At 47.5% G+C, this 27,438-nt stretch overlaps 1 protein-coding gene across 3 annotated transcripts in view; it reads right to left on the bottom strand.

Annotated features, from left to right (window-relative positions):
* Positions 1-610: 610 nt before the first annotated feature.
* Positions 611-27,438, bottom strand: part of MECP2 (methyl-CpG binding protein 2) — a 58,816-nt gene continuing 31,988 nt past the window's right edge. Inside the window, exons 1-3 of one of the 3 annotated variants that reach the window (XM_053667955.1) lie at positions 25,683-26,025; positions 6,110-6,460; positions 611-4,721 (exon numbers count right to left, since the gene is read on the bottom strand). In XM_053667955.1, coding sequence (XP_053523930.1) covers positions 3,638-4,721; positions 6,110-6,460; positions 25,683-25,786 — 1,539 coding nt within the window. In that variant the 5' untranslated portion in view covers positions 25,787-26,025 and the 3' untranslated portion in view covers positions 611-3,637. Of the gene's footprint in view, positions 4,722-6,109; positions 6,461-25,682; positions 26,026-27,438 lie in introns of those variants that run through there. The other 2 variants (XM_037151217.2, XM_037151209.2) reach the window with 2 other exon arrangements.

The following is a 27,438-nucleotide window of genomic DNA, read 5'->3' as shown; positions in this document are numbered from 1 at the left end:
TGCTGGCTATGGCCAACATCCCTAGGCCTCCACGACTTTCACTTTCCAGGGAGCTGAGAGGTTTGAGTCCTTGGCTAGTCTGGCAATGATGGACCGGGGACGTGGTGTTTCTAGGTGTTTCCTATGCCAGCAGAAGGGAGCTAGATTAGAGCCTGGTTGTGACCTAGTTCCCCAGTTCACTTAAGTGTCAAAGCTGGCAATTCCACTGGTAAGGACAAGCCAACCAATGGGCGGACAGGTAGGGCAGGGCTGGACTGGGCATGGTACGAGGACGTACAGAATTCTGTTGAGAAAGGGGGTAGTAACTAACAACTACAATGAAGGGAGGAATGACGAACGTGACTGTGACCTAGACCCATGGGGATCTGAAAGCTGTCGGTCAATTCCTGTATTCTTCACAGTCCCTAAAAGATGCCCCCCAACCTTTGCTGTATTCAAGTACACACACAATCAAGGTCGCACCCCAAACTGGGCTGGACACAGCTGGCGAGAATTCCAGGGCTTTTGCTTTGCCTCCAACCTCCTATCAACCTGACTCCAGGAACAGGGGTGGCATGGAAGCTGCAGGGCCCCTGCCCGCCAAGGGTGACAAACCACCAAGGCAGCCTGCTTAAAGGTGACTCTCGTGATGACTTTATTTGGGAAAAAGAAGGGAATGTGGAAGAAAGGTGGAGAGAAAGAGAACCCTAAGGAGCCTCAGGCACTGCCTGCAGCTTTGGAACTCTATGGGAGGAAGCTAGGGAGCTGGGGGACTGCAGGTTGGGTGGGACAGAAAGAAAATGACCCTTCAAATCTGTGTCCTTGACCGCCAATGCCCACTCAGCCCCTAAATAAACTGTCATGGTTGAAAGGCGGGCCTGATGGGCCCCGCACTCCTCTTCCCAGGACCAGATGGTACTGAGCTGATGGGGAGGCCAGCCAGCTCCTGACATTGGTCCTAGGAGCCACATTTCACTGGACTAGGTATAACACAAAAACACGACCAATTAAAATGAACGATGTCTCCACGACAAACTGGCTGGATGCCACGCTCACATGGCTAGGCGTCTTTGGGGGTGCTAGGAGTGCAAGGCCACTGTGGGGGCAGGAGCCTTTTGTCCTTGGAGGAAGAGAGGTCCCGAAGGACTCACCCCCTCCCCCACCCCCCTTCCCTTCCTGGGGAGGAGTCAGAAGTGAAGCCTGGAGGGTTGACAGCAGCGTGGGGCTGGTCGTGGGACTTGCTTTTGCAGCATAAGGAAATGGATACAAAAATGCTAGAAAGGCCAACTATGACTCTACAAACAGAATGGGGCAAACTCCCTTTCTTCTAACCATTCTGGAAGAGACAGACACGGTTTTTTTCTTAAGCTACTGATCGGAACTGTCAACTATGGTTCCTGATCACTAAGGACTGGCAAGGAAGTGCTAGACAGTTTCTAAGATGTTTCACTCCTTCATGGTTACACCGCAGTAAGGAAGCCAGGGGACAATAACTGAAATACACAAGACAACACACACTTGACAGTTCATGGCAGCAGCTTACATGGGACGTGCTTGTGGGTGTTTCTGGAAGCATAAGACTGCTGTCTCATTTGCTACTTTGATAAGGTACTTCTCAGTTGGACAGATTTAGATATAAGAGACATCTCTGTAAACACAGAAAAGGATATACCAATATGATGAAGATATGCAGCTAGATAAGGACTTCCTGAACAGAGAGGTTGAAAAGATGGGATCCCACAGCAAACTCAAGCCTCTAAGCCCCTACACCACAGCTCTGGTGCAGATGTGAAAATGTGTGCTACGCTGGCCCTACCCAGTCTCCAGCAAGCAAAAGACAAAGGTTTTCCATTAGAAAAGAACTTATGGTTAGTGGAGGAGCCTGGGTGGGCAGAGAAAGGGGAACCCTAGGCACTGGTCCCAGCTCAGGTCTGGGGGCATCTGCGTTTGTTCTGTCTGTGCCCTGCCACACTGCATTGTGGTAATCAGGCCTGGTAGAGGCCAAGGTCAGGGCTGGGCTGCTCAGTGACTGTGGCAGACCATGGGGGCCTCTGTTCTCCCAACTCCCAAATCCAAATCTGGCTTGATTTTCACCACTCACTTTTCTCAAGTGGAAGGCTGAGGAGGCTCAGTGCCTGGGCTCTGACCTAGGAGAGTGAGATCTTGCTATTCTCTTGCCCTTCAGAGAGGCTGAGGTGCTAGGGTCAGGTGAACTTGGCAGAGCTCAGGGCTTCCTCAGGGCCGAAAATGGGGTGAGGGTGGTGGGCTGGGGTTGGTGGCAGGAAGGCCAAGTGCATGGTGAATTCTGGGGACATGAGCTAACCAGAATCTGTTCAGGGTACAGTTGGGCACTGCGGCTGCTTGGAAGAGAACAGATGAATGAGGAAGAAATGAAAGAATGAAATGACAGAAGGCGGAAATGGAAGGAGAGAAGACAAAGCAATCAGGAAGTCCTTATAAAATTGCAGCAAACACTTAGAGTTTCGGAGCTTCGTGGGAACCCTATGTGCTGAGCCCACTTTAAAACAAGCGCAGGTATCTACAGATCCAGGCAGTTCTAAACGCCATCACGTCTGGCGGCTTGAGGGACAAAGTGTCACCAATTCAAGCCAGTTTGCTCTCAGAGCACGTTTGTTTTGAAGTGGGAACATGAAGACTCAATAGTGCAAATAGTTCTAAGCTGTCCCTAAGGAGTAGAATTGGAAAGTTTTGGAAGAACATTCTCCCCTCCTTCCCCTTGGCCTCCACCCCAGTGAGCCTCTAACTGCCAGTCACAGACTGCTCTGAGTGACTAGGAGTCCCTCCTGTCCCGCTATGCTCTGCCGGTCCGAGGCCCGGCCAGCCTGCCCGCACCTCGTCCTGCTGCCTCATGGCCTCTTTCTAGCGCCATCCATTGGAGGCCGGCCCTGGGCCACCCTCTCCTCTGGCTGAGGCGTCTACACCCAGCAGTTCAAAGGACGACTCCTTCTGAGCCATGCCAGAACTGGAGTGAACAGGTGCTACTTCCCTGTCCTGTGAAATGTCCTTGTTTGTTTTGGATTGGGGCTGGAGTGGGGCCAGGTTTGTCCTACCACAGTGGGATCACACAGGCTGTAGCCACTGGCCATCTCTGTCTTCTTCGTTAAAGAATCCAACTGTCTCTCCTGCCTCACACCTCCTTGTCCCAATGTGGTTGGGAATGAGGGAGGTAGGGAAGCTAGGGGCAGGGTGGGGGGAGAGGAGAGCTGAGACTGGGGCACCAATGGCACCGCAAATGGAAGTGTCCTCTCAAGTGCCCTCTGTCCTTAATGACCACACGGGGGGAGGTCTGGGTGGGAGGGGAGGTGCAGGCGTACCCTAAGAAGCCTGGTCAACAGCTTGTCTGGTCAGTAGTATCTGCAGCAAGCCTTGTTGAAGGAGCCTAGTTTAGAAAAGTGCAAAGCTACTTCTGGCCCTGGTTAGGTCTTCAACCTGACTGTGCTTGTCGGTAAGAAAAACATCCCCAATGCTCCAACTACTCCCACCCTGAAGCCACGAAACTCTAAGTTTACTGAAAGAAAAAAAAATATTTTTTATTTCAGTTAATCGGGAAGCTTTGTCAGAGCCCTACCCATAAGGAGAAGAGACAACAGCTGCCTTTATTCTTGTTGGTTTGCTTTGCAATCCGCTCTGTGTAAAGTCAGCTAACTCTCTCGGTCACGGGCGTCCGGCTGTCCACAGGCTCCTCTCTGTTTGGCCTTGGCATGGAGGATGAAACAATGTCTTTGCGCTCTCCCTCCCCTCGGTGTTTGTACTTTTCTGCGGCCGTGGTGGTGGTCGCAACCGTAGGCTGAGTCTTAGCTGGCTCCTTGGGGCAGCCGTCGCTCTCCAGTGAGCCTCCTCTCTGCATCTTCTCTTCTTTGCAGATGCTGCTGCTCAAGTCCTGGGGCTCAGGGGGGCTGGCAGGGTCCTCGGAGCTTTGGGGCTCGGGCGGGGGTGGGGGCAGGGGCGGGAGCAGCGGTGTGGGTGCCTTCGGGGGCTCTGAGTGGTGGTGGTGGTGGTGGTGCTCCTTCTTGGGAGGCGAGGAGGCACTGCTGCTGCGCCCCTTAGGGCTGCTCTCCTTACTTTTCCGCCCAGGGCTCTTGCAGGTCTTCAGTCCCTTCCCACTCTTTTCGCCAAGGGTGGACACCAGCAGAGGCTTCACCACCTCCTTCACCTCGATGCTGACTGTCTCCCGGGTCTTACGCTTTTTGATGGGTAGCACGGTCTCTTGCACAGACCGGATGGATGATTCCTTCACGGCTTTCTTCTTGGCCTCAGCAGCAGCAGCTGCCACCACACTGCCTGGCTTTCGGCCCCGTTTCTTGGGAATGGCCTGGGGGTCGGCCTCGGCTTTTCGCTTCCTGCCGGGGCGTTTGATAACCATGACTTGGGCTGATGTAGTGGCCCCAGCCCCTTCAGCCTTGCTCCCTGGTGAAGTTTGAAAAGGCATCTTGACGAGCAGCTTCCCAGGACTTTTCTCCAGGACCCTTTTCACCTGCACGCCCTCTGATGCTGCTGCCTTGGGTCTCGTGGTGCCGCTCCCTTTGGGGCGTCCCCGACCTCTGCCAGTTCCTGGAGCTTTGGGAGATTTGGGCTTCTTAGGTGGTTTCTGCTCTCGCCGGGAGGGGCTCCCTCTCCCAGTTACCGTGAAGTCAAAATCATTAGGGTCCAGGGAGGTGTCGCCTACCTTTTCGAAGTATGCAATCAACTCCACTTTAGATCGAAAGGCTTTTCCCTGGGGACTGTAGGAACAAATGGAGAGACACAAAAATGATTAGAAGCTTTCACAGCAGTGTCAGAGATGAGGTAGAGCAGAAGGTGGTGATAAACTTCAACAGAAGATGTTCTGCAGGTGATATGCCTGATGATACTACCGAACCAGTCACATTTAAGAAAAGCCAAGAGAAGCTAAAACTTGAGGGGCATGGCCACAGCTACACATGAAGTAATCAGGCTGCTGAGCAGGGGCAGGTACCCTACATGGCCTGCTTCTGTACTGGAACAGCTCAGTGCTAGCTGCTCCACAGCTGTTACTTGGATGCCCCTGAGGACATGCCTGCCACTGAGACTCCCTCTAGCCCCCCACAGGGGTCTGATCTGGGAACCCTGTCTAGCCATCAGATTAGGCCAAGGCCCGTTGTGCTGGCTGTTGCCTGGGCCTGATCTGCCAGTAGAGCACCCTCTGTCTAAATCTGGGCATGCTGTTTAGCATCTCTGGGAATTAGTTTTCTCATATGTCAATAGGATAATGGTTTGCTCACCCTTCTCAGAGTTGTTGAGGCCAAACAAGGCTGTGAATATCCTTTGAAAACTGCTAACCTTTTTGGGATTGTCTAAGGGTCAGAATTGAAATATACTTATTTGTTCCTTCTCTGAAGCTCAGGCTTGGCAGTTACTGTTTCAATAGAAAAAACACCCAGTTCCCCCCCTCCCCCCCACCGAATGAAGCTAGACAAATGCAAAACAGACAGTTGGAAAGGCACATGGGATCCATTTATGTCTTTCCCCAGAGGCCCTGTCCAAGAGCCCGCTTTTCTCAGTACAATTCACAGAGTGGACTGAGCCCGATGAACTCCTAATTCTTCTGGTTCATCTAGCAGTGTCATAGAACAAGTCTCCCAGAAAGATGATGAGGTTATTAACAGGTTCTGAGAAGAGCCCCTCAGCTGGATGGTCTCCAGCTGGGAAATGGCAGCAACCCCAGGGAGCTCCGCTTGCCTGAGCCCAGGCCACGGCGCGTGGCAGATCTTGTGGCCTCAGTGCTTCCCAGGTGACCTCTCCTGACATTCTCATGGTGACCCTGGGTAGGCCCTACTGCTATTCCATCTCCAAATGAGGCTTCAAGGGCTGGCAGGGTAAAGTCACACTCTGCTACCCTATGCACACCTCACTCAGGGCAGTGACTTCCACGCACAGTTGTCCTAAGTGTACCTAGTTATGCCTGCACGAGAGGCTCATTATTGAAGCCACTTTGACCCCAGTTAAGGTCACACACATACATTTTCCTGATTAACTAGCAGCAAAGAGCTCCTATTCCAAGTGACCCCCCATTAGTTTTCAGTGCTTGTCCCTGACTTCCCACCTATTCAGGCCTCCTGGCTCTGTAGACAGAGGAATTGCCCTTACTTACTTGATCAAATACACATCATACTTCCCAGCGGAGCGGCCGGATTTCCTTTGCTTAAGCTTCCGGGTCCAACCTTCAGGCAGAGTGGGGTCATCATACATGGGTCCCCGATCGCGAATGATGGACCGCCGCTGTTTGGGGGAGGCAGAAGCTTCCGGGACGGCCGGGGCTGAGCCTGACCCTTCTGAGGTCTCCGCTTTGCCTGCTTCTGCTGGCTCAGCAGAGTGATGGGCTGATGGCTGCAGGGGCTCATGCTTGCCCTCTTTGTCTTCTTTCTTATCCTTCTTCACTTTTTTAAACTTCAAGGGTTTGTCCTTGAGGCCCTGGAGATCCTGGTCTTCTGACTTTTCTTCCCTGAAGTATTAAACAAGTATGTAAGTAGAGGACACATCGGTCTGCAGAAAAAGCAAGCACCAGCAGGTTTGGGGCTGCCCAGCACAGGCTGGGCTCTGGGAGCCGGGCTGCTCTGCCAGTGCTCACCCACATCTTGATATTCTTCCTTTCACAGATTTCTTTAGGGGCTTTGGGCTGCTGCTGGTGGTGGCCAACTACATTCTACCAGCACTGTGGCCACCCCAGCCCCATTCCTAGTGTGCAGGAGTGAGTGGCCTGCACAGGTGGCATTTTTTTCCTGAGTAGAACACTGTGTGGCTTCTCAGCATGTTGTCTTGGCAGAGGCCACTTTATGAGCTGCATCCAAGGGCTGACAGGAGGCCCTCAAGTGCTGGAGAGGAAGCTGTCCACCCAAAGTGGGAGTGGAGCTCCTCTTCACAAAGCCTGGCCTGAGTATTACTATAGCTTCTGTATTTTGGGTTTTTAAAATGCGTACTCAAATGCGGTGGGGTACAGTACAACCTGCTAATAGGAACACAGCTCTACATGACCCCCTTGGGAAGTGGCGCACAGTGCAGCAGTGCAAAAAGAGTGGATAGGTTTGGAGCCAGCGAACTTGAGCTCCAATCCTGATTCTGCCCTTTCCAAACACGAACCTGAGCAAGTGACCTCGACATCCTATGCCTGTTTCCTCATCTGAACAATGGGAACTAATACCCCAGAGGAAGAAAAGTCACTATATAAATACTGGCTAACTTGGGCAACCAGAAACCATTGCCCAGAATTGTGGCATAAGAAAAAAAGTGATCCCAGGTCAGGTGAGCCTATATCAGGAGATGCTCCCTTACAATAGCACGGCGTTGCTGGTAGGAGGAAGAAGAAAGACAGAGAGGCACCTTCCCTGTTCCAGGGCGGGCACTTCCCCATTCTTTCACAATGACAGAGCAGCTCCTTCCCTATACTTTGGTTCCATCTGGTAGATTCCCTTGCATACTTCAGAAATACTCAGAGAGGCCCTGGACCCTAGGATCTCCCAGGACATGCTGTTCTGTCTATGATGCTCTCATGGCCAGGCTAAGAGGGCAAGAACACAACTGGGGCCAGGGGAGGCTTAGAATGAATTGTGAATTCAGAATTAGCCACCTGCTAGCCATCAGCTAGCAGCTCATTCTGGAAAAGGGCAATACTATTCCTGTGCGCTGTATCTCAGCTCTAGAGCTGTCCTGTCCCATATAGCTCACATCTCCACTGATCACCGTCCTGGAGCTGGTCTATCCCAAATGACTTCCCTTCCAGTGCACACTTCAATAAAGACACTGTGGTGTGCACTTGAAAGCAGACTTGAATAACATGGGTTAAGTCACCGAAGGCAGGTCAGCACCAGGACTCACTTGGTGCCATGAGGATACTCTTTTCCTCAACAGCTCAGGCTGGGTGTGGGGAGATAAGACAGTGGTGAGGGCGTGTCCTAGTCCTTCTCAGGCTTACCCCTGAGTTGCCTGGATCTTCATCCAGAAGTTTAGGGCCCCCAGCATGGCTGCCAGGGTCATCCAGATTTTGCCCTTGGCTCACAGGAAACCTTTTCCTGCTCTAAAAGCACGGGTCCCTAACCTGTTCTAGCAGAGCTTACTTTTCAATCCCCCCCTTAGCTTCTCAGCAGGAAACAAAGAAAAACTCTGGGAAGCTGGGTGTGGCCCCAGGCCCACCTTCACAGAGGGAGAAGGAGAGTTCTGCCAGCAGCAAAGTGGTGGACAGACTGGAATCACCACTTCCATACAGTCTACAGGGGCACACACTGCTGAAGTCCAGGGCTGCTTCCCGGAACCTTGACAGAACGGGAGTCAGAGAAAAGCACTGCGCCGATGGAACAGGTCTGACTTCTTCAGAACTCCCATTTGTATTCCCCAAATAATTTTACCACCGTGAGGTCAAGTACAAGCCATATGACCCAGGAAGGCCTCTTAGATACAATCAAGGGTGTTGATGTAATCTAGGGAAATCCCTTTTAGAAACCTACCCTGAAGAGACACCTCCAGAAAGGCAAAATGAGAGGATGACGTTGTTTTACACAGCACTTTTTACCAGCCCAGGACAACTCGGGTGACTGCCATTAGGGACCTGCCTGACTAGACAAAAACATGCCTGCACCATTGAGAGCACCCTGAACCACCGAGGAGCGAGCCTTGGGATCTCCTGTGAAGTAAAAACAGACGTCATAGGCTGCCTTTTGTGTGAGCATAGGGGCTTTAGGAAGCACACGTCAGAAACCACTGAACTGCTGAGGCCTCTTTGGGTACACCAGGGCATAATTTCAACTTCTGAATCAGGTAAAAGTTTATATAACCAAAAATAAACTGAAAACAAGAGGTAATAAACCTTATTACACTGAATGCAAACAGAAACAAATGAATAATTATATCAAATTGATAACATACCACAGAGAAAAAATTATTTCCAATACTTTTGATCACAGTGCTCTGTACACCCATGGTGGGACATATTCTAAGGCCAATGAAGGCACCCTAGGGGCAGGGAACATGTTGGTGTCCCTGGAAGGGGACCAGGTTGGCCCCTGGGAGAAGTGGGTGATTCTGGTTCTGGGGCAGCCTGTGAAGGCAGAAAGCAGGAGCCCTTAGAAGTTAATAGGAAGAGTCAAGAGGACACAGGTGCTGGCTGAAAGAGTTCCCTTGTATTGGGCAAAGCTGCAGCCAGGTGAGTGTTCGAAAGAATGAACTGATTAGAACATAATGAAGAAGAAAAAATCCACATGGTGCTATTAGGGAAGAAAAGAGAGAAAAATCTAAAGGAAGTGAAGGGGAAGCCATGTAGCTGTGGGGGGGGGGGGAGGTTCCAGACAGTAAAGAGGCCTCAAGGGGGGACATGATGGAGGGCTTTGTTGGGTTTTATTCCAAGTGTGATGGGAAGCTTTGAGTAGGGGACAGGGACAAGGGCTCTTTTCTTCAAAGGATTACTCCAAACAGACTGCAGGAGACCTAAGAGGATAGCAGGGAAGACCTCGGAGAAGACTCTTGCAGTGGTCTTGGTGTGGCCCAGGATGGAGATAGCAGAGGACCGGGGACACGACCAAGAGGTGAAGCAACAGAGGTAGCTGATGGACTGGTGTGGGGGTGAGGGGAAGGGACAAATTAATGACCTCTGCCAAAGCCTGGGAGCGTGGAGCTCAAGGAGAGGAGCACACAGATCTTCAGCTGCTAGCTACCAAAGTGGGATTATCTAGCTGTGTCCAAACTCTGACTTGGGCCTAAATAAAAACTGTTTGGTTTTTTTTTTAAGTTTTTTTTTAATTGTGATAAAATGTACATAACATAAAATTTACCTTTCTAATCATGCCTAAGTATTCAGTACATGAACTTTTAATAGTACCAAAGATAGGGGAATAAAAGGACCTTTAACTTTATCTGTAATAATCTAGGTTCTTTAGAGTGTAATTACCTGAAACCACTATGACAATATGGTGGTTTTCAATTCTGTATAGAGGGATACACAGGTGTTTGTTACTTAAAAACAAATAACAAAAGCCCCCAAATGATGCAAACCAGCCCTAACTGGTGTGGCTCGGTGGATTGAGTGCAGGTCATGGTTTGATTCCCAGTCAGGGCACATGCCTGGGTTGCGGGCCAGGTCCCCAGTGGGGGCCATGTGAGAGGCAATCACACATTGATGTTTTTCCCCCTCTCTTTCTCCTTCCCTTTCCCTCTCTCTGAAAAGGAAAGAAATAAAATATTTTTTTAAATGACGCAAAACAAGTAATCCAAATGAGTTTACCCCTGGCCCCAGTGCCTGCTCAGTCCCAGGGTGGCCCGAAGAAGGGAGGACAGGATGGGATGTCTGGCAACTCCCTAAGCAAGCACCCCTCCCACACACACACCAGGAGGTTATGGGGTTTGCTGAAGCACACATTTTTCTTTCTTTTTTCCTTCCTTCCTTCCTTATCCATCACCACTTATCCCCACATACCCTCTTCCATCTCCACTCACCCTTTACCTCCCAAGCACACGCTTTAAAAAACAAACCAAACCCTCTTCGTCTTCCCTCTAATCACAACATATAGACATGTGCACACACATACATATACACACACACACACAATCCTGAGTGTAAGAACTGAACACCTAGTTCACATTCATAAGTTCATATACTTTAGAGTTAGGATTAGCCTCAGAAAAACCACCTAGTCAATTCTTCAGTGTCACAGAGAGAAAGAAAAGGAAGTACAACCAGACAAGGGAACTTGTCTGAGGTCACAGTTGAGTCAACCTGTTTTCATTGATGCCCTTGCCTTGGGCCAGACTCTGTTAAGGGCTGGGATGCCAGGGCAGAATTGGCATCATTCTTTGGTCTTCTAGAGCTCCCAGTTTAGTGTGTGTTGGAGGGAGGACAAAGGAGTTAACAAAACAATAGTGACACCTCCCCTGTTCCAGGCAGAGGGAAGCCCAGAGATGGAGATTCCGTGGAGGAGGAAATCCTGAGATGGGTTTTTAAATTTCACTGAGGAGTTTCACAGGACCGTTGGGAGGATACAGGCAGGGCAGGGCGGGGCGGGGCAGGGCGGGGCAGGGCAGGGCAGGGCAGGCCAGGCCAGATGGGCAGAGGCAGCAGTATCAACAGCCCCATCCTATTCCCACTATGATGTCTCTCCTGGGAGGGAGACCAGAGATCCTGGGCTGGCCCTCTCTCCCACCTTCATTTGAGTTAAGATGGTACTTCTGAGAAGCCTTCCCATTCCTTCCTCCCCACTCAGTGTACTTTGAATATCCCACCATGATGGGCACCCCCCAGACAGTGTGCGCCTTCTTTACTGCCAACTCCCAGCTCACCACACTCTTCCAGGCACAGGAACAGTGCTTAATAATCATGTGCCAAGTGACAATCACAACTCAGATACTGTGCTACCTTTGTTGCTGCTTTGTTCAAAATTCTCACCCAAGGACATACTTATTGATTAGAGAGAGGAAGGAGAAGGGAGAGAGAGAAACATGGATGTGAGAGAAACATCAATTGGTTGCCCCTCGTATGTGCCCAACTGGGGCACTGAACTCACCGCCTAGGCATGTGCCCTGACTGGGACTTGAACCTGCACTCCAACCAACTGAACCACGCTGGCCAGGACTATCTTTGCTTCTTTTGATGGCTCGCTCTATCCCTGTGGCCACTGGCTACAAGGGAGTAAAAGGGGCTAGCTAGCTAAGCGCTCAAAGCAAGAATGCTCTGAGTGACTAAATAACGAATTTGGGCGCTACCAAGTAGCCTGGTGGTCACCGATAGGTTGGCACTGGCAGGATACAAGGCTGGGGCAGTCACTGAGGGCCTTGGTGTCACACTTTCCCAGGAGCACAGACAGCGACATCTACAGTGATGGGGAGGGAAGGGTTATGAGGGCAGCAGTATGGGAGATGGTTACTCTAGGAGGGTAGGTTCCAGGCTTCCACAGACTAGATTCCCGCAAAAAGGCGGTCAGGTCCACAGACACTTCTCTCGGTAAAACTACTAAAAAGACTGGACTGAAATGAACATCTCCTATATAGAGCACAGTGTTTAAAAACTCTTACCCACACAGACAAGATGGCATGAAATTAAAGAATACCTAGGCTAAAGAGTAAAGGAAGGAAGGGAAAGGTCTTGTTCTGTGAAGAAACCTGACAGGCAACCCCTTAACAATAGATCAAACTGAGTGCTACTGACTGTGGCCAGCCTGTAGAAGTGCTACAGAGGAGCAGGAGCATCAGCACCACCCCATCCCGCAGGAAGGGGATATAGGCTGTGAGGAAACAACAGGAAGAGTCCAAAGAGGGGTTGGGTTCCCTTTCACACGACAATGGCCTTGGGCTCCTCAAAATGGTCTGTGGCATGAAAAAAAAAAGGGGTGGGGGGCTGCTTCAGGTTAAAGTAGACTGAAGAGACAGAACAAGGTATAACCCTGGACTGGCTCCTGGGTTCGAAGGTGCTAAAAGAGGCAGTACTAGCATTTGGGGAATGTGAATATGGTTCCATGTTAGCTCTACATTAGGCTTCCTGACTGTCATAACTGCATCCTGTGCTTTTAGGAAAGCCATGCTTAAAGTAGTTAAGAGTGCAATGTAATGACGACTGCAACTAAACCTCCAACAGTAAAGGGTTCAGGGGGAACATATATTTAAAAGGGGGGGGGATGACATCAATATAACTGGAAGCTGTGCTGGGTGACAGTAGTAATTTGAAGCAATTTCAGGAAAGCTTTCTAACAATTAAAGAGAACGCCTTCACTTTACACAACTACCTTAAAGAGAAAAAGTTGGAAACCCTGCAGAAGTGCCTTCTTTCAGTGGCTGAAAGAACCATAATATTTTCCACAGTGTTATGCTCTAAATGGTGAAGCTGTCAAGGTATTTCCTCATGTTTAAAATAAAATCATTTTTGAAGGAAGCCTTGCCTAGGACCTGGCTTTTAATGCACAATGAGAACAACTCGTGTGCACTGTGTGAGGGGAAGCACAAATCGGGATTATGGTAAAAAATGATTGGCTGATGGAGATGCTGGGTGCAAATGCCAACTGAAATTTCAATGGCCTGGTGTTCTGTTTCTTAACCAGAACTGCCACTAGTTTTGCTAGTGAGCTCTGATTACCAAATCATAGAGATTGAGCATGGTCTATTCCACCTGTTTTCCCCTTAATGTTATTTTATTGTTTGGTTTGTAGAACACAAGATTTCTGCCCCCCAGGAATGCTTATATCACATTCAAGCAGAAAGGTCTTCACAAATCTTAAGTATCTACAAAGCGTGAGAGAAAGCTCTTGGTAATAAAACATCATTCAGTGATTCTGCTGCTAGACCACAAACATTAGACCACAGTTTCCCTATGATCTAGCAGAGAAAAATTAGAGTTGCAGGAATCTTATTTTTGGGCCAAATAATTTTATCTTGAGGGGTCTGATGGTGAGAACTGCCTGTATTTTAAGGATGAAAATAATCTACAGTAATCCTGTAGAAGGAAGCCATGGGTGCTCATCTGACCCAAGGCTACTGTACATTATGGGGAAGCAAGCAACCAACAGCTGGCAGGTGCAGCTAGCCAGACAACTGTGGTTTTTCTAATACCCCACTAAAATGACAGCTGACTTCACCAATTATGCTAAATCATAAAGGTAGGTTTTATGATTCCCATGCAGTGCTCAGAACCCACAGCTGTGTCTCCAAGCAAGCCTGTCTGGTTGCAGGCACAGAGCCCAAGCAAACAGCTCTGTCATCTATCCCAAGAAAAAGCCCAGCCTGGGGACCTAGGATGACACATGCTAGACTGGACCAAGCTGACCTGAATGCCACCTCTGAAGCCCAAGACACTGTAACAATGCCAGTCAGAAAGTAATTTAGAACTCACCTACAAGAGGAACCTAATCAACAAAAGAAACAAGTGAGAAAATAGAACCAAAGACATGGAAATAAAGAACAAACTGACAGTAACCAGAGGGGAGGAGGGGAGGGTGATAACGGGGGAAAGATGGGGAAGGGTTGAGTCAAGGAACATATATAAAGGACCCATGGACAAGGACAATGGGGGTTGGGGGAGGACTGAATGTGAGATGTGAGAGGTGGGAGGTGGGGGTGGGGGTGGGTAGGGCAGGGAAGAGTAATGGGGGAAAATGGGGACAACTATAATTGAACTACAATTAAAAAAAGTAATTTTGTTCAAGAAGTTTAATGACTAGGCATTTAGCCAAATTGAAGGTTGTTAACTAAATAGTCTGAGGATATTTGATCATTTTTGTTAATTGTGGTAAAACACACATAACATAGAATTTACCACTAGCAGCACTTACTACATTCACAATGTCATGCAACCATCACCATTATCTAGGTCCAGACCTTTCATCACCCATGGAGGAAACCCCATAACCATTAAGCAGCCGTTCCCCGTCTCTCTTTCTGATCCTAGCAACCACTAATCTCCTTTCTGTCTCTATGTATTTGCCACTTTTGGACATTTCATATAAATGGAATCATGGATTATGTGACCTTTTGTGATGGGCTCCTTTCATTCAGCATGTTTTCAAGGTTCAGAGCATCATCCCTTTCTATGGCTGAATCACATTCCACTATATGGAAACACCACACCTGGTTTTATCCTGTCTTCTGTGGATGAACATCTGGGTTGCTTCCTATGAAAATTTGTATACAAGATTTTACATAGATGTATGTTTTCAATTCTCTTGAGTCTGTACCTAGAGTGCAATTGCTGGGTCATATGGGAACTCTCTGCTTGACTTTTTGAGGAACTGTCAGATTGTTTCCCATGGGGCTTCCTTTGGGGGAGTGATGAAAATGTTGTGGAACTAGATAGGAGTAAAGGAGAGTGTCAGCAACTGCTTTCACTCTGCAGATAGGGGCAAGCTTTTAACAGAAGTTACGACAGCAAGAATGCTAGGAACAGTGCAGGGATGTTTCTCTTCGCCTTCTTATTCAGTACCTAGCATTCCTCGAGTACCTTCTAGGTATTATGCATGAGCTGTACAAGGGCCAGGGGTGGTACAGCACAAGACACACTTTCTACCTGCATTCATTTCTTCTCTTTCCCTGGTATGGTCATTCTTTTAAGGCAGTCAATAATGACAGGAATCATAACAATTTTGATGAATGTTGTTAAAGGGGAGGTACTGAGAGCTAGGGGAGACCCATCGAGGAGCTGGGGAAGAGCTTGAGAAGGAGGGATGACAGCAACAGTGACACAAGGATGTGGGGCCACTGGGAGTGGGGGAAGGATTATGCTCGAAGTGGTAAAGCGGATACAGCTGTAGACCACCACTAATACCCGAGCAGGGTGGCTTCACCACCAGCTGTGCCCATGAAGGTGACTGTAGAGGGAGTGGCCAAACGAGGTAAGAATGGAAGGAAATCAAGAACCCAATCCTCATCACTGATGTCTTTGTAATTACATCTCTTCCTTTAGAAAGCCTGTGTGCTAGAATTTGCTCTCTCATTCTCTAACCTCCTCACCCAGCAACTTCTCTTCCATCATGTCCCCCAGTGCCTTTGCTTCTACATCCTTCAGGGTGCTCATGGTGAGCCTCTGCATGGGTGGATGGACACTCAGCTGGGCAAAGTCAGCCTCCAGTGCCCCTATGACAAACATCTAGTCTTCAAGATCCCAAGAGCTGGTCTCCGCAGACACTTATATTGTGCCTGCCTTTTTGGCCCCCAGCAATACATTCCACAGCTGCTTCTTCCCCCACCTTGTTTTCTGTTGATACTGTTTTCTTCTTACCTTTGTATACTTCTATGTAAACAAGTTTTACAGACTTCTAGCAAGTGTCAGCTGCTTTTATTGAAGAACACAATATTTGCCAAAGTAAAATTTCAATACAGAGGCAACATACTGGAGGGAGGAAGGGGCAGTTAGGAGATTTCCAGTAACAGAAGAGGAAACCAAATAAGAGTCAGCTCACTTTGTCTGACTATCTCAATAACGAACTTGAAGTTAATGGCTTTGTTTTTATTATTGTGCCTCTTGCTAGTATAGGTCAGCCCACATCTGCATGCCTGACAAACTTTTGTTTCCTGATGACATCTGAGCTAACTGAAATAACCGGCAAAATACATAAAAGGGGAAATCTCTCTCGGTGTTGGCAAACAAGAAGAGTGCCATCAATGGCTGAGGCACTTCTGAGAGACTGCTGTAAGATGTGGTGTGGTTGGAGTTGACACGAGAAAAGTTCTGCTCCCACGACTCTACTGTACTCAGATATGGGGGGTGGACCTGCCAGGGAGGTCTAGCTAGGAACAGGATTCCTGACAAAGCCCTAGGAAATCTTCAAGGTCAGAACAACAGGACCTCAGAGCCAGGCTGGCTGAAGTGCAATTTGCTGATGGCAAATCAAGGGCCCGGAAGCCCAATCGTGCCATACATGGAAAGAAGAGTGACAGGCTGAGGAGTTTCCTGGGCACTGCTGAGAGCTGGAGAGGGACAGAGAAGGGGTGGGGTGCTCCAGTGATCCTGCACTGCTGGAACACCCAGGAAGAGATATGCAGATATGGATGGAGATCTCACTCGTCTCAGCAACCTTCCCAGCAGCAGCCTGGGAATCCACCCTATGTCCATCCCAGCTTCTGACAACAGGGGTTTAAAGCCACCAGGAAGCAGTGGGCAAGCAGCAGGGACTAGTTTTCTATCCCATAAACAACCGTAGGGAGTGGCTAAACAATAAGTAACGTGCCTGGTAACAAGACAAATAACAAATTGGTCACTCCCCGTGTACAAACACTAATTGGGTAGAAAACATATTAGGAAGATTGAATATTGTCCTTCCAGTCAAGATCCCAATAGAATTCCCTTCAGAATCTGACATTTACCTCAAACAGCCAAAGACCATATAGGGTATGGGGCCATGACTTGCTTTGTGTGGCCACTGCATCGCATACCACACAACAAACTTGACTCCACATGGATTAGAGAAATAGGGTCAAATGACAGGTTACAACTTCCCACAGAACTGTTCTCTTCCAATCCCTAAGAAAATAAACAAAAATGAGAAGGAATGTGAAGGTAACAATTCATCACATAAAGGAAAGGGACATAAAATCAAATGTAATACATTTCAAAATCCAGCAGCCTAAGAAAGAATTCCAGAGGACAAAGCAACAGCAAGATGGAGCTCCTGCCCTGGCCTTGTCCCCACAACACCCTGAGACCTCTCAGCCTATAAGCTAGAGAGAAGCAACTGGGTTGGAGTCAGTAACTTTTCCCTTTTAGGCCCAGGAACTACAGAAGCTCCTGCTGAGCAGGTGCAGGACAAACAGGTAACGTGCCAGCAAGCCAGGCTGGCTCTGTGGGAAGCAACTGCTCTTGGGTACACACGGATTCAGGGAACCATCTGGAGCCTAAGAAGCCCCCTTTTCGCATTCCTACAGGAATGGCACACACATCTTTCAAGCAGATGGAGTATGCCTTGGTGTAAGACATTTAACACAATTCTTAGGACAGAGAGAAGAATCTAGATACCACCAAAGACTATCTCTCACTACAGCTCCCCCAGCGTGCAACTTCTCTGTGACCACAAGATAAAGAGCTCATCACAGCCCAGAGGGGGAAGCAGTGAGAGTGGATGCCAAGAGACTGGGAAGAGAGGGCCAAGAATTCCCCTGTTGTACCAAAGCAAACAGAATGACTGCATGGAGTCATCCAAGCCCGAGCCAAGATGACGAGAAATGACATGGTAACTCTGCAAATATATTATGGCTAGAAGGAAAAAACAGAGACAGGGAAGGAGATGGCTCAAGATATGCCAAGTCCTAGCCAAAAAGAGATACCACCACAGGAAAGAGACAGAACACTTGCCTACCACAACTTTATAAGAACGTGTTCTCAATAGAAGTTCAAAGATGAGATAATACAACAGTAAAGTGAAAGGACAAATTCCCAACCTGAGAAACAAACTGCAGACCAAACCGTATCACCATGGAACTCATAAATACAGTTAAAAAGAGCCCCAAACAGAATATGCATAGCTGAAAATCAAAGTAAACAGTGAATGCACATGAAAATGACAAAAGCTAAAGCAATTAGAGCAAAGCTAATAGCACTGAGAAAGAGACAAAGCCAAACTAACAGAAGGGTAACTTGTGTCTTCATAGTAGGGAACTCCCGAGTGGAAAAGATGCCATCCAAGATATATTACAAGAATGCTGACCTATGCGGCTCAGTTGGTTGAGGGTTATCTGCAAAGCCAAAGGTTGCTGGCTGGATTTCTGGTCAGGGCACATGCCTGGGTTGGGGCCTGGTCGCTGATTGGGGTGCATACGAGAGGCAGCCAATCAATGCTTTTCTCGCACACTGACGTTTCTCTCCCTCTCTCTGAAAACAAGTAAATAAAATCTTAAAAAATAAAAGATGCAAGAGAACTGACCTGAAACAAAGATGTGCTACATATATAGCTTGAAAAAACACATTGTGTTCCCAGGAAAATGTGATAAAGAATGTTTCTCTCTCTCTACCCCCCCTCTCTAAAATCAATAAATTTTAAAAAAGAATTAAAAGAAAAGTACTCTCAACAGTGAGAGAGACTGGTCAACCTCCTCAACTTTAAGGGTAAAGAAAGAATTCTTTAGGCACCCTGAGGGAAAAAGCAAAAAGCCTTCCTGGGGTGGGGGGGAACATCAGAAGACTAGGTGTATGTAACATCTACTAAGTTCCTGCCCTGGCCAGTGTGGCTCAGTTGGCTGGGCATCGTTCTATAACCAAAAGGTTGAGGGTTCAATACCGGGTTGGGCACTTATGGGAGGCAACCAATCGATGCTTCTCTTGCACATTGATATTTCTCTCTCTCCCTTCCTCCTCCTTTAAAAGCAATGAAAAGTGTCCTCAGATGAGAATAATAATAGTAACAACAACAACAACATCAGCAGCCATCTATGAAGTTCCAAAATGGTTCAGTGCAGTGGTAAGGAGCACAGACCTAAAAGCCAGAAAGCATGAGCTCATATCCAGGCATAGATTTATGGGTCTCTGTGTACACATGCACACAAGGTCAGAGGTAAGGCCAGAGAGATGGGCAGGGGCCTGATGCCTGATGGAGGTCTCTTTGAAGTGAATGTGAACCCAGATCTGAAGGATATGAGGGGTGAGGGAGAAGGTCATATAAAGAGAAGCCACAGCCCTGACCCCAGGAACAACCTAGCATGCTCCAAGAAAAGCAAGAGCAATGGGCTGGAGCCAAGTGAGCAAGGCAGAGAAAATGAGCTCAAAATGACGCATGCCTGGCTACATAATTTGCAGGGCCCAGTCTAACATGGAAATGCAGGGCTTCTTGTACAAAAATGGGCAATTTCTCGATGGCCACAGTAGAGTATTAAACCAAGTCCGTTCTTCTAAGTCCTGGGCATTATATAGGTTACATGCTCAAAGAGAGCAGTCCTGCTTTCAGGCAATGGACTTTGGATTTTATTGAGAGAGGGGTAAGAGGCCCCCAGAGGGTTTTGTTTCAGAGGAGTAACATGATCAGGTAAAAGTTTTAAAAAGCTCACCATGTGGAAAATGTAGAGAGTGTGTGGGGGTGAGGGGACAGGGAGACACAAGGTACTACAGAGTGGGCTCACAGTTTGAGGCATTAAATGTTTATTAGAGATTGACACCTGGGGAGGAAGAGGACCTGGGCGGAGGAAGAAGCCAAAGTGCAATGTAAACCCAATGAAGCTCTGGCCCACATTGGGCAGAGATGGCAAGACAGGTTTTATACTCCCCCTTACTCAGTCACCTGGACACTGCCCTGGAAATAGTGTGACCTAGGTGAGAAGGCTCTCACTCGAAGGAACAGGCAGTTGGAGGCTGCCTGTTTACTGTACCCCGAGCTGGGGACCTGTGGGTAATCTCTATGCTGTATGAGTTATTACAGAGTCTAGGTGGGTGATGCAGTGGCTGGTCTAACTGCTCTAAGTGGAGGGCATATGTATGCTGGGGGTAGGAAGGGTACAGATCAAGGGTTCTGATTTCCATATTTTATGTTTTCCATGTTGAGACATTTTGCCTCCTAGAGGTCTACAGGACAGCTGGATATACAAGCCTAGACTTCAGAGGAGTCTGGGCTAAAGACAGATAATCAGGATATACCCAGCACAGAGGCCTGAACAGCCAGGAGAGTGAGGGCATCCCAGACATGCGTATGAACAACCCTCCATCCATTATCTGGATTTGTGATGAGAGGAGCCGGCAAACGATACAGAGGAAGAGTGAGGTAGTAGCAGGACAATCAGGTGTATCTGTTCAGATTATTGGTGGCAAGCAATGGAAACTCTAGCTTATTTACACAAGAACTTGATTAAAAGGCTACTGGAATATGGAAAGTGGTGATGTTTACATGATATGAATGTACTTAATACTAAGGAACTGTATACTTTTAAGTGTATTTTACCATAACAAAAACTGGAAAAAAGGCTTACTAGGTGACCAGAGAATCCCTAGAGGGTTGGAGGAAAAGGTTTTTGACTTGAGTTGGTCATGAACAACCAGCACTACCTCTGCCACCCTGCAGGGAGCAGCACTGGCCACAAGCTACTGGGGTTGTTCCTGCAGCCCTGATGCTGAGCAAGGGCTTCTCTTGTTGCCTACCACCCTGCCACCAGGCAGGTGGGTCTGACTGGTGGAGCCCAGGCACACAGCCATACCCTCCTGCAAGGCTCAGACCATTTTTGAGAGTTAAAGGACCAGATAGCAAATATTTTCTGTTTTGCAGGTCCCGTGGTCTCTATCATGACCACCCAATTTGCCGGTATAGTGGAAGAGGAGCCACGGACAGTGCATAAAGGAAGGGGTGGGGCTGGATTGCAATAAAATTTTATTCATAAAAACAGGCAGTGGGCCAGAGTTGGCCTTGAGATGTAGTTTGCTGATACCTGCCCTAGCTGAAAGGGAAACTAGGAAAGAAGCTAATGGCATTTTCAGCAACTACAGTCAAAAGTCACTTGACCTCCCATCAAACCCAAAGCGGGGTGAGTTTCCCCAACAGAGAAACGGCTCAGATGTGCAATAAGGCAGTCAAAGAAAATAAAAGACTACCCAGTGATTCTGTACAAGAAGGTAATGTCCCGGAAGATATACATAATTTCCAGGAGGGAATAACCATGTCAAAAGGAGGACTTGACGATGGCCATGACAATGTGGACATCCTCTGGGAGTGACAAGACTGTTCTGTGAAATGTGGAGAAGAAAGACTCTGTGGAGTGGGCTGAGTAAAGAGTGGGAGGTGAGGAGAGAGAAGAGTGGGTGGCCAACTCTTAAAGAGCTTGGCTAAAGGGGGAACAGAGAGTGGAGCAGGAGCAGAGGAGGGAGTGCTTAGTGAAGATGGGAAATTCTAAAACCTGTTTGTAGGATGATGGGCATGATTCATGAGGAAGGAAAACTGACAGAGTCCAAGGGAACATGGAACCTGAGAGCTAGGAGCATAAGAAATCTGTCACCAGCAGAGCAGTTAAAGCTCTGTGGGTGGAGCAGTTTCCAATGATAACAAAGTCTAGGCTGTGATGGTGGCAGTGGGTGGCTGAGGTCACTGGAGAAGAGGTGATCAAGGAGGTGGTGAGCCAGGTGCTAGAAGGGCCATCTATGTGGGACTTAGTTACTTGTGGGATGGAAAGGACTGAGTCAGAGAGACAAAGATTGTGGGCCTATCACTAATCCTCAATGGAGGGGGAGGGAAGTTTGGGGCAATAAGCAACCCTGTGACAGAGAGTGTGTGGGCTTGGAAAGCTGAGTGCTGAGTGGAATAAACACCACAGCATGGTTTTTGGAGAGCATGCATTGTGAAAATGGAAGACATGGCTCCTCCTCCTGCCCAGTGTACATGGGCCCTGAGAGTTTACAAGGCTGCTCTCTTGGTATGAAATGGGAGCAAGAAAGGAGGGATGTAATGTGGCTGGGGCCTCCACTCTCCACTCTCTGCTCTACCCTTTAAGAAGGGTTCTCTGCAGGAAGAGACACCTGAGCTGAGTCTTCAAAAATAAATAGAGACTTCTGGTCAAGATGGTGGCACAGGTAAACACAACATACTTTCTAACACAACCACATCAAATTACAACTAAATTATAAAACAACCATCATTCAGAGCTGTCAGAAATCAAGTTGACTGGAAGTCTGACAATAGCAGAATTAAAGAAACCACATCTAAGCAGACTGGTACGAGGGGTGGAAATACAGAATGGGCTGGTCCTGCACCCATGTGTGATGGATAAAAATGGGGAGGGATATCTCAGGAGGGAGGAGTCCCAGCCCCACACCAGGCCCCCAGCCCAGGGGTCCAGTGCCAGGAAGCTAACAACTTCTACTGCAAAAATCAGCGGGGCCTGAGTTGAAGGAAGAAACTGCTGAAGCCCCAAGCAGTTCCTCTGAAAGAACCCACACATGGACTTACTCAGATTCACTCTTTCTCAGCTTCAGCACTGGCATAGCAGCTTGAAAGGCACCAGTGGCATACTGAGAGAAACTGAGTATCTGGCATCAAAGGCAAGAGCTAGGGGCCAACTTTCTCCCAGATGGAAAAGTGGGCAGAGGCCATTGTCCCCTTCCTGAACCCTCTCCCCACAGAGTCAACTGAACAGGCAGACAGGTGCCATATCTGAGACTCCATCAACCTGGCTAACACTGTCTGACCAGCCCTGGAGATCCCCTGAGACTCACCCTGTCCCACTCAACTTTTGGGCCCACCCAAGCTGTTAACAGAGACTTTTCCATGTGAATGGCTGGTCTTGGCTCATGCTTTACAACTTTCTAAATCCTCTCAAACGAGCAACAGTTGGCCTCAGTGAGTCCCCAGTCCCCGTACCTCTTCCTTAGTGGCCCCAGGTCTGGCACTAGCAGCAGCCGGCCTAGATTCACAGCTTGGCTTTGCCTGGGAATCTCCAAGCCCAGCACAATTAGCGGCCTTCTCAGATTGCTTTACAGCCCAAGCAGGGTGGCTCTGGGCAAAACACAGGTGGGGGCTGACCTTGGCCTGCACCATCCCGGAAATCCCAGGGCCAGTGCACCCAGTGGGCAGCTACAGATCATGTCAGAGCACCACCACCCTGCCCCTCCAGAACTGATCCTCCACAGAGGGCACAGGTTGGTGGTCAGTGGTCATAGCCAGTCCTTGCAGCTGACTGGCCTGAATAAATCCTTCTCATTGACTTGCCAATAGCAATCAAGGCCCAACTACAAGAGGAGGGTGTACTCAGCTGACATGATGGGCACATCTTGAGTACCCAGCCTGGGTGGCAGGGGAGTCTGTGTGACTGAACCCTACAGGACAACTACTGTATTAGACCACACTACCAAGACATGGAGTCATAGAAGCTCTAACTAATACACAGAAACAAACATAGGAAGGCTGCTAAAATGAGACAAAGAAACACGGCTCATATGAAAGAACAGATCAAAATTCCAGAAAAATAACTAAACGAAATGGAGATAAGCAATCTATCAGATGCAGAGTTCAAAACACTGGTTATAAGGATGCTCAAGGAACAGCAAGGACCTCAACAGCATAAAAAAGATCTACTAATTGAAATAACAATTTACAGGGAAACAATAGTAGAGTGGATGAAGCTGAGAATCAAATCAATGATTTGGAACATAAGTGAGCAAAAAACAACCAATGAGAACAACAAGAAAAAATAATCCTCTACCCCCCCCCCACCAAAAAGGATAGTATAAGCAGCCTCTGGGACAACTTCAAGAGGTCCACCAGATGCATCATAGGGGTGCCAGAAGGAGAAGAGAAAGAGGAAGACATTGGAAATCTGTTTGAAAAAATAATGAAAGAAAGCTTCCCTACTTTGGTGAAGGAAATAGACATGCAAGTCCAGGAAGCACAGAGAGTCCCAAACAAGGTGGATGCAAAGAGCCCACTCCAGGACACATCATAATTAAAGTGCCAAAGGTTAAAGATAAAGAATCTTAAAGGCAGTAATAGAAAAGTTAATTAACTACAAGGAAGTTCCCATAAGAATGCTAGCTGATTTCTCTAAAGAAACTTTGCAGCTAGAAGGGATTGGCAAGAAATATTCCAAGTCATGAAATGCTGGGACCTACAGCCTAGACTGCTCTACCCAGCAAAGCTATCATCTAGAATTGAAAAGGCAGATAAGGAGCCTTGCAGACAAGAGAAAACTAAAGGAGTTCATCATCACCAAACATTATATGAATTGTTAAAGAGACTTATTTAAGAAAAAGAAGATAAAAACTATGAACAATAAAATGGCAATAAATACATACCTGTCAACAATTGAATCTAAAAAGCCAACTAAGCAAACAAGAAGAACAGAGACAGAATCACGAGTGTTCTGATGGTTTCTAGATGGGAGGGGAGTGTGGGGGAATGGGTAAAGAGGTGAGGGGATAAAGAACTATAAATAGATAGTTACAGAACAGCCACAAGGTTGTAATGTATAGTATAAGAAATGGAGCAGCCAAGTAACTTGTACACATGACCCAAGGACATGGACAATAGTGTGGAGATGGCCTGAGGGAGTGGGGGTGCTGGGTATAGGGGAGCGAAGGGGAAAAATTGAGGCAACTGTAATACCATAATCAATAAAATATAATTTAAAATAACAAAAATAAATAGGAAGAAATGCAGCAATAGATAGAAAGCAGTTCTGTATGGCTGAGGGGTTCACCTGTGAGAAACGGGGCAGTAACAGGAGGCCAGAAAGAGCCAGGGGTCACATTAGGGGCCTCAACACCATCTGAAGACAGGGGTACTACTTTTGGGAATAAAGCAGGGGAGTTATATCTAAGTCTAGGAACTGCATAAAAGATACAAATGTGTAGGAGTGTTAGCAAGTTATTGTAAGAGTTCTAGAGAGATGAGGGCTTGAACCACGTCAGTGGAGAAAGGGATGAAGAGGGAGGCTGGAGAAGTACAGGAAAATGGCAGGTCTGGCCGGCTCCTGGGATGTGGGCAGTGAAGGGCAGGGCAGGAGACTCTCGAGTTCCCAGCTTGATGATTGGTGCTGCTATCTGGTATGACAGAGACCAGAGGACATGGGGGTTTGGCTGTTCAGCTTTCTGATCTGACCATCTTATACAGGGGGAGGCTGGGGTGCAGTAGGGCAAACTGTGAGTTGAGGAGAATGGGAGGGAGGGAAAAAAAGGGGGAAAAACTTTTAAATGCCTTGCATGGTTAAAATCTGATTAAACTGTACATACACCCCATGAGTCTTTTCCTAACATGATGCAAAACAAGTTTTATTTCCTTCACACTTCATTTTAGTGCTCTCTGTCGCCACCTAATGGGATGTCAGGTGAAAACCAGAGTCATCCATAGACTATCCAGTGGGCAAGGAGAGGCTCCTGACAGAGTAGCCCCCCAAGTAGTGGGAGATGGGACATTGCCTGGGTGAAGAAGGACCTGTCCAGCTAACTTTAGCTTTCTGACAGCATCTCTAGGTCCACAAGACCACATTCTGGAAGATCAGAGGTTCCTGGAGGTAACAGAGACATTCATTCATTAGTAATACCTCATTCAACTTAAAATTATTTTCTGTACTCCCAGGATCAACCATCAAACTGAGTCATGCTCAGGAAACCACTATGTAGATATACCTGAAACTCTTATTCGGTGGGACACTTGAGCCTAGCTGAGCTCAGTTTTTGGTTTTAGTATTTAACGTGCCACCTCTAGGTCTAAGTGGACTCACTCCTTGCTGCCAACTGCCTTCCTCCTACAGTTCAGGCATACCTACAAAGGTTATTCATTAAATAAGGAGTGTAACCAGTGCTACGCCAGAGGTGACAAGGGGAGGTTGTGGCTAGTGAGCAGAGGCAGACACTGCTCTCAGCGGCTTCGGCAGAGCAGGGGGCACATGCAGCAATAGGTGACTTCACCATCACCTGGGACCAGGAGAGAGGACAAAGAGTTGAGGACCAAAGAGCATGACCTGGTTTAACTCCCCTTTTTACCAGTGAAGAGCTACAAGAAGGAAAGCAACATTTTCACATACCATGGAAAGGCCACTAAGATAAATGCTCGAGTCTGGTAAGTTCTCACCTGTGGGGTATGGGTAAGGATGAGTCTGACTCTTTAGCTGGTATGGATTCCATGAGTGGATCCTGATAAGGCAGGCAGACAGCAGCTCATCTAGAATCACTGCATGTGGAAGGACAGAGTAGAGAAGCAATCCTAGGGTTGGCCAATGGGGAGGTGGAGATCATGTATATAAAAACTACTCTTTTGGAAAGCTTGGCACAGAAAAGATATGGGGCATCCAAAGGCAAGAGGTAGTGAGCCAACAGAAGGCCAAGATGAAAGATACGCTAAATTTGCAATGGAATGTAAGATATATTTAAAAGGATGTTTACTGTTTTTCAAAACATGGATGTCTTAGTCTGCTTAGGCTGCCATAACCAAATAGCCCGACCAGGTAGGTTAAACATTAGAAATTTATTTCTCACAGTTCTGGAGGCTGGAAGTCCAAGATGAAAGTGCCCACAGATTTGCTATTTGGTGAGGGCCCTCTTCCTGGATTGCAGACAGCTGCCTTCTCACTGTGTACTCATGGCACATGACACAGAGAGAATTCCGTGGTGTCTCTTTTTAAAAGGACACTAATTCCATCATGAGGGTTCCATCCTCATGACATCATCTAACTCTACTTCCCAAAGGCCTTGTCTCCAAGTATCATCACATCAGGGGTTAGGGCATCAACAGGTGAGTTTGGGGGGAACACAAACACTTTAGTCCATAACAAGGTTCTATTGAAAAATGAAAATGCAGGGTATGGCACTATATATACAGCATGATACCAATTAAAACACAATTCAAATGATAGTAGTACAACAATCTGAATTTAATGCCACTGAACTGTACACTTAAAAATGGTTAAGATGGTAAATTTTATATTATGTGTATCTTACCACAATTTAAAAAAATCAATCTAGGAGAAGGCAAGACAGAAAAAAAAAAGAAGAAACAGAAAATGTAGAAAAACTGGAATGTACAAAATAATATGGTATAAACAAATCTAGATGCATCAGTAATTAGACAGGTGTTAATGGATAAAACAGAATGAATTTTTTAAAAACCCAGCTAACTTGCATCTAACCCATAAACACACAAAAGGGAAAAAGATGAAAAGCTGCAGTGCTGACCAAAACCACAGGTGGTGCAGTACCACTGCTGTCAAACACAGTAAAATTCAATGCAAAGGCACTGTTAATTATAGAGGGTCACTTCAAAACAAGAAAAAGTTCAATTTACCAGGAAAATAAAATAGTTTCTAAAAGGCCTCAGAATAATAAAGCCAAAATTAATAAAGCCCATGGAGAAACTGATGTGTCCACCAGCAAGGCAAGAGACTGTGATAAACGTTTCCCAGCAGTGGGTAAATCAAGTAGACAAAATAACAGTAAAAGAGAGGATACTTTTATAACCCTATGGGTGAAGCTCAAGACTAAGGTGATGAGTTTATGCAGCCTTCCACATCCCCGCCTGGCAGCTACACACCATACTCAGCAGCCACACACTTCTCAACAAGCTGCGA

This window comes from Artibeus jamaicensis, unplaced genomic scaffold (genome assembly GCF_021234435.1).
Source record: "Artibeus jamaicensis isolate MK-2021 breed Jamaican fruit bat unplaced genomic scaffold, CSHL_Jam_final contig_1417, whole genome shotgun sequence".
Classification (NCBI taxonomy): domain Eukaryota; kingdom Metazoa; phylum Chordata; class Mammalia; order Chiroptera; family Phyllostomidae; genus Artibeus; species Artibeus jamaicensis.
Note: the sequence above shows the minus strand (reverse complement) of the source record. Positions and strands in the feature narration are given on the sequence as shown.